This window comes from Limulus polyphemus, unplaced genomic scaffold, assembly GCF_000517525.1.
Source record: "Limulus polyphemus unplaced genomic scaffold, Limulus_polyphemus-2.1.2 Scaffold583, whole genome shotgun sequence".
Classification (NCBI taxonomy): domain Eukaryota; kingdom Metazoa; phylum Arthropoda; class Merostomata; order Xiphosura; family Limulidae; genus Limulus; species Limulus polyphemus.
This window is the reverse complement of record NW_013666193.1, coordinates 192,830-200,503: the sequence shown is the minus strand read 5'-3', so window position 1 is coordinate 200,503 and position 7,674 is coordinate 192,830. Positions and strand designations below refer to the sequence as shown.

At 29.3% G+C, this 7,674-nt stretch overlaps 1 protein-coding gene across 1 annotated transcript in view; it reads right to left on the bottom strand.

The window, feature by feature from the left end:
• The window catches only part of LOC106459261, a 78,930-nt gene that overhangs the window by 43,273 nt on the left and 27,983 nt on the right, over positions 1-7,674 (bottom strand). Inside the window, exon 8 of the mRNA XM_022385715.1 lies at positions 3,506-3,621. Within this exon, the coding sequence (XP_022241423.1) occupies positions 3,506-3,621 (116 nt within the window). The remainder of the gene's footprint in view (positions 1-3,505; positions 3,622-7,674) is intronic.

The following is a 7,674-nucleotide window of genomic DNA, read 5'->3' as shown; positions in this document are numbered from 1 at the left end:
TGTGATATTTTTGAGATGACAAAAAGTACTTTTAATTTTAACATGAAAATTACTTTGCACATGGACTATTCAAAACAAATATTCAATATACTCATGGACATTTATTTTATTTTAGTAAAAGTACTTCACTAAGAAATGTGACTTTTTGTATGTGAAAGACTTGTAATATTAACTGAAAGACTGCCAAATTTCGTGAAGATATACCAAATATATATAGAGTTATAAGTATTAAATTTATATCAACTTTAAACGAGTACAGAAGGTCACGTGACTCAGTCAAATCGACCAATCCCATGTTGGAAGAGTTAATGGTAAGAAGTATAAACTATAAAGAAAGACAGAAATGAAATAGTCGATATAGTGGAAATGTTAAAAAATTCTTAATGAAATAAACATATGTATGTGATGTTATGTGTTGAAGAAAAAGTATTTAACCTAATTATCGATTAACCTGTAAACAGAACCACGGGTAAACCAAAAATAACAGACACTTGTTAAGCCTAATTGAACAAGATATTTAACCTAATTATCGATTAACTTGGTAGTAGAACTACAGGTAAACCAAAAATAACAAACTTGTTAAGCATAATAGAACAGAACAGAACAAAGGTTTTCACTAAGCACTAAAATAAAAATCTTAACCTAATAACAAGCATGTACAATATTGGGAGAAGCTTGTATGGACCCTGGCTCAAGGTTCCACACAAACCAAGTTAATATGAGGAAGTTTTAAAGATAAAAAATAAAGAAAATAAAATAGACCTTACTGTATAAAATGAAGTAAGTGTGTAGTAAAAATAACATATGTATGAGAGGTGATGTATTGAAGAAAAATGATATAGTTAAACTAATGTTTGATATACTAGTAAGATGAATTACAGGTAATCCTAAAATAACAAAGACCATGGTAAGACTAAGCAAATGGTATAGGAGAAAAGATACAACTATGACTAATTGCTAACCTGAACTTGAATACAAGTATTGACCAATCTAATGAAACTTATGTTATGGAACCCAAATAACTACAGATAATAATATTAAAAATAAAATTGTTCAAAACATAACAGTATAATGTGTTATCTTTCCAAAGTTAGTGGACTGTATGTCAAAATGCAGGGGCCCCTAAACTCGAGGTAAGGCCCAACAAATATCAGGTCATTGGACGATCAGTCTGATGAGGTAAAGCTGAAAATCTTCCAGCATAGTACCACTACCTGAAGCCTGAGTAAGTGTGTTGATAGAACATATAACCTTTGAAATGGTGACATAGAATTCATAATGCAAAATGAATAACTAAACACCATTGTGTTGGCAGATAGAAAAAAAAAAATTATTTGTAATGAAGTGAGAAGTTCTGTAACCAGATAGAAATATAAAATAATTATACTTTGGAATAACTCAACAAGGTATAAATATTGCTATTGTATAATAAAGAGAAAACATGTTGAGATAAAGTAATACAAAGATATGGAAAAAGATAAAAATAAACACTTGAAAAGAGCACAAACTAAACATTACAACATGAGTACTGCCAAACAAGAAGTTTGGTAGAATTGAATAGTGTGTGTGTCGCACTCTTATTGGTGGAGAGTTGTCGCATGATGATCTGCATGAGAGGCGCATTTGAATCAGTTGATTCAAAGATGGGTGGGAGCTTAATGGCTTGTGACATACGAAAACATATCTTGCATATAGAGGGCAGCACTGAATGATAATAGCTATTTATGTGAGAGGAGGTAATGTACAATATCGGAATCTTGTGTTATAGAAAATTTAATAATTTTTTTTTGTTTTGGTGTAAGGACATGGCATCACTTATGAGTGTAGCTAATGTCAATTTATGTCAAATAAATGCTAAATAACAGCAATAATGGAAAGTAGAGGAGGTTGTAAACCCCATTAACATGCCCCTTGTTCCAAACTATCATCCCACAGTTTTGTTGAGACTGGCACAGCAACCTAGTAGTTATATAATGGACAGACAGACAGACAAACAGACACACGTTTCTGTTGTGTATATATATATATATATAGATCAAAAAAGAAACCAAATAATAAGAATTATCTTACCCAATTAATACAGTTCTAAGAACTTATGAATGAAAGAAAGGAAGATTATTTCAACAACACTATAATTACAATATCCAGTACCAATGAAGCATTTTGCCCAATACCAGGGATTTTTGTGATTCTTAGAAATCTCATTTATATCTTATTTATTTAACAACATTTATACTTATTTAACATTTTCATGAAGAACATTTAAAATATATGTAACAATAGAGAGTAAACTGTAACTTCACATGTAAAAAAAGTTTTACCATTCATTAAAATTATTCATTAACTCAATTGTACATATCTAACTTATATAAAAGCCAGTGTAAGTCACGTCATGCCCGATTTCTTGAAATAGGAGGAGTAATAAAAGTCAAAATGCATTTATCCAGATATAATAGTTTAATTACTGTCTGCCTATTACAATTTTACTGACGGGGATGCAATGGTGCCGTGAAACCTTACAAGTGTAGTGAGTGTTGGTATAATAAGCCTAAAGTAAAAATGTAGTGTGGGTTTACCTAGCCTAGAGCCAAGTGCATAAAATTTATCATAAAATTAGAAATATTGATTCAATTTTATACTTTAATCATTTTTGAATTAAGCTATTTTCTGTTACATCACCAACAAAATACAAACCTCAATAAAGACTCTAAGTTAAGAAATCAACAAATATTTTTTCAATTTTGTTGTCTATACATTTCATTTTATACTTTCAGTACACAGACTAACAACAATATTAGGTTATACTTTTATTGCTAGGCAACATGACATAAAAGCCATTGTTGGAATGTAGTATTAACATAATTTATATGCATTATAAGGTAGCAAATATTTTTACTGTGATAACAAAAACATAACAAATCCTAATTAATAATAAAGTTATACATCTAAAAACTGTATTTACTTTAGCTTATAGTTTAGTATTTTTTCACATAGCAAGGCACTTTAAACATAAAGTTCTATAGAACAGATGGACAGATAGCAAAAGATGTAAAATGTCTAACAGAAGATGTTATTGTAATGAATTTTATTTTATGGAAATTCTGAAAGACAAGAAAATCATTATAAGCATAAGAAAAAAGTGCATAAGTGATATTTTATACTTCAAAGCACAAACTTAATACTAGGACCATATAAGAAAATTCAACTTATATTTTGCAAAGAGCGTAGAAGCTGTTATTGAAAAGATAATAGAACACTACATATTTTTTTCAGAAGAGTGTTAAATTTAGTATTTGCATCACATTTTGAGCCAATAAATTCAAAATAGATGTTAACATTTATGGATCAGGTTTTGTATAAATCATTCTCTTTTTCAATTCTGGTGAACATTTTATTATATGTTTAACTAAATAAACTAATGGTAAGTAAACAAAGTAGTGTAGAGACTATACTACTTTACTAGTTGGTTAATATAGGAATAATGCACCTTAATGCCAAAACAAACCTGGGTTAGCATGATGTTGAATAAGAATTTTTATTACTTCTGTAGCAATGGGTGATGACTGCACAGCACAATAATGAAGTGCTGTCCTACCCTGTTTATCCTGGTAATTTACATCCCTATTGTGCAAAGCAACAAAGAAAAGGTTACTACACAGTACCAATTTCTACAATAATTGAAAAAATTATAAAAAATCTTGAAAAACATTCATTTGAACTTTTCAAAGCATAAAAATAATAACCAGAAAAATACTCAGTAAGTGGATAGTATAAGCATGTTACATTTTCTTGCAGAAATTATATAGATCAGGCAAAAAAGAACTTTCCAGTTATATATTTCCTTTCTTTTACAGACATATGTAGTAAATATTTGATTAATGAATATTATCTTTCCTTTCTTAACCCTGATCATCAAAATATTTGGGTGATTTACTCTAAGGTACTCTTTCTGTACCATGTGTGGGCTACCAAAATAAAAACTGTATCATAGCAACTACATATGCATTTCATCAGATTATTATTTCCATTTTGAGAGCTGTGTCTCTTAGTGTAAAAAAAAACAGCTAAAGGATGGCTTGAATTTTTGTTACATTAAGGTTTCACAGTTATGGCCTGTTGTGTATCTACAGTGACAATGGCCACATTATCACATATAAAATACATTATAATTTAATCTTTCCATATACAGAATCAAGTGATTTTAATATCAGGAAGTTAAAATATATATTAACAACTTTCTCAAGTTAAAAGAATTATGTTATAGGCAGTAATTCTTCTAAACGATTTTTATGGTTAAAGAACATGATTCATATAGTGCTGTTTTTCACCTCTTTTTTTGTTGTTCAAAAAGCTAAATCATTTAGGCTTAACAGTACAACCACTGGACTAACAGTTCTGTGTTGAGACCAAAAAGTGATAACCATTCTGACGTGACATACCCAAGCATTTCAAAACCATCACTTTCATTAGGTTTTTTATGACTTACTTGATTTAAGAGTACAAGCTAACTTGACCACCAAAATACTTTGATACTGTTGTGTGAACCTCGAATAATTTAGAAACAACATATATGGAGCTTCAACTTATTCCTGTAATGTACTTTTTGTAATTATACACAAAGTTATTGGTATTTGAAGATTTCTGATATAATTTTTGTAATGTAACAAACAAATTACCAATCAGCATGCTGTCTTCAGTGTCTTACGTCCACTACAAGCTCTGGTCTAATTATAAATTTATATAAACTATTACAACATATTATTAATACTGTACTTGTAATATACTCAGTATCATCATATGCCAATGAGAACAATGCACACAAACATTGTAATCCCCAAGATATCATAATTCTAGAAATAACTTGGTTTAAGTGTGCATGTCAAAATGTATCACGATCATCATAAGTTGTACATTCAATACAAGATGTACACTGGTCAGATATAGCCTTACTTTTAAAACACATTCTACCTTATTGAGACTCCTGACTTTTAAAAGATGGAATAAATCTCCAAGGGCAGGATGTTAACAAAATGATGTTACCTTTATTTGGAGAAACAGATAAATATAGGATCAATCACATCACTCTTACCAAACCCATATATCCTATGTATTGCTTGTAGCCTTATTCACAGTAAAAAAGTAAATTAAGTAACAATTAATCTTATGCACAAACCAGATTATTAAACAACCAGCCATTTTACAAAAAGAAAGCTATTGGATTTATTGTTACAACTATAGAGGGTTAAGTATATTATATAAAAAATATTATGAATATGCAAATCAACAAGTTATGAGACAACCACAGCCAATATAAAGTTGCATTGGAGCAGCATCTATCAGAACTATATTATGACATTATTTGGCATACAAATGTACTGAGATAACTTAATGCCACTGAAAATTTAATGTTTTTGGAAAGGTATGTAAAAGCTCTTTGTCATCCAAAACATTCATACACTCAGATTAAAGATTTAAAATTTCCAAGAAAGAGATATCCCTTGTAGATAATGGCATTAACACTTTCAGCACAGGCTCAGTCCTTAGGACCAACCTTGTAACCATTTTGTGCTTGTTAGAGTTTTCATGCTATAACTTTTAAATTAGAAAGCATATGTTAATGAAATTTGGAAGATTATCAGTAAACATTACATAGCTTTCATTTTCAAAATATCAGATTTTTTTCCCCAAGTTTTAAGATTTTTTAAGTAATGTTTTTCTTATGCTTTTTTCTTTTGGCATGTTGACTATCCAAGATGCAAAGTAATTTTGATTTTGAGACTAAAAATACTTTTATGCATCAGAAAATTTTAAAATTTTACATGTGAAATCTTTATAAACTCCAGATAATTATCAAATGTTTTTCAAGCAAAACTTTATGTTTTATTTGTTATTTGCACTATCGAATCTCTGTATGGGTTCAGTAGATTTGACTGATCTCGTAACCACCATCAAAAATTAGGAAATGAATACAAGTTATGTTTTTTCATTCGAGAATGACTACAAATTATAACACAAAAACACAAATGTTTAGTCAAAATAGTTTAAATCTCATAGCATTATTCATTTACATATATTTATTATTTTAATTATATTGACCTTTCAGCTGTGCCTGGCTAACATTACAGAAGTTACAATGATGTGGTGCATGTGCACTCATGTTACCATATCCAAGAGTATAAAACTGACCTTTACAAAGTGACCTCTGATGGCTGTGTTTTAGTGGGCTAGTATTTTGCAAAATACAGTCACATTTCAGTTATAATACATTACATATGTATATACATTATTACTATCTATAAATAAGTTTCAAAACTTACTTTTCTTAAAACAAAGAACAGTAAATAAATAAGTAAAGCACACAATTATATCTTCTAGTTATGAACTTTGTACTCATTTGTTGCTTGCCGTAGGTTGCTAAGCCTTATCAAAATTTGCATGTGGAGGATGTGAAATGAAATAATTTTTTTGAAGTTCTATATATACATTTAGAAATAACTAAAAAGCATAAATTACTATATCAATACCACTATAATTTATCAAACTCAGTAACTAAGCTTTATTTGGGTCTAAAAAAAAAATATTAAATTTTGAGCTCACTAAAGTTTCACCTTACCTTTTCATATCTAAGATTTAAAAGAACAAGTTTGGTGCCTGAATAATTCAATTACATTGAGAAAGCCACTAAGGGAACATTCTGAGCTTTCAATTGGTTATTCACACACCACAGACAGAAGTAAGTGTACATAAGCACGTCTTTCCAAAGATGGAAAGAGGTGGGCAGGGCTACTGTGATTCAGTACATGTAGCAATATCTCAGCAAATAGAAAACATAGGAGGTTCTTATTTGATATTCTAGCTTGCCAATATCAGTAATTTGAGTTCCTAATTCGTAAGTAACTATAGATTTTGTATTTAGATATCATAAATACCTAATTTGAACCAATGATGCATTTAACATACCATGTGACAAACAAAAATCAATATCTAGGTATGTTTTTTTAATATTTACTTTCAAATTAAATAATATATATAATACTAACATTTGAATTATAATCTACAATTTGATACCAAATTTATTGACATAAATTCATAAAATAGTAGTTCAATAAAATTTTGAATGCAAGTCAAATGCAATGAGGCCACTTTTGACCCATGTGAATAGGGTTAAAAAAACAAAGGAATGAATCAACTTTGAGTACCAGGATCATCCTGAAGGAGACCTGAAACAAGTCATACCCTAGCCATAGTAAGAAAAGGTATAAACATCCAATGAGACTGTTAGGTGCTCAAATGATCGGTATGATTTTGAGCATTGCTACAAGTGGATGAAAAAATATAAGACTAATCAGATGTCTCATTAGCATAAAAATAATGTTATACCATAGAAAATAATAAAAAACACGTTGAATAATACAGGTGCACAACTAGAATGTTTTTAACAAGGGGAGGGTATCACCTTCAGTCCACCAATTTCTAAATGATATATTATTGATAATAAATGCTTTTCATGTATATTATAATGCTTACTGAGCCAATAAAAACAAAAATTATATTTCTCATTGTATTAACCCTTTCGAGACAGGTCACAGGTGAAAGCCCATGTCATCTTATTTGTTGACTCGCATTCAAAATTTTATTGAACTACTATTTTATGAATTTATGTCAATAAATTTG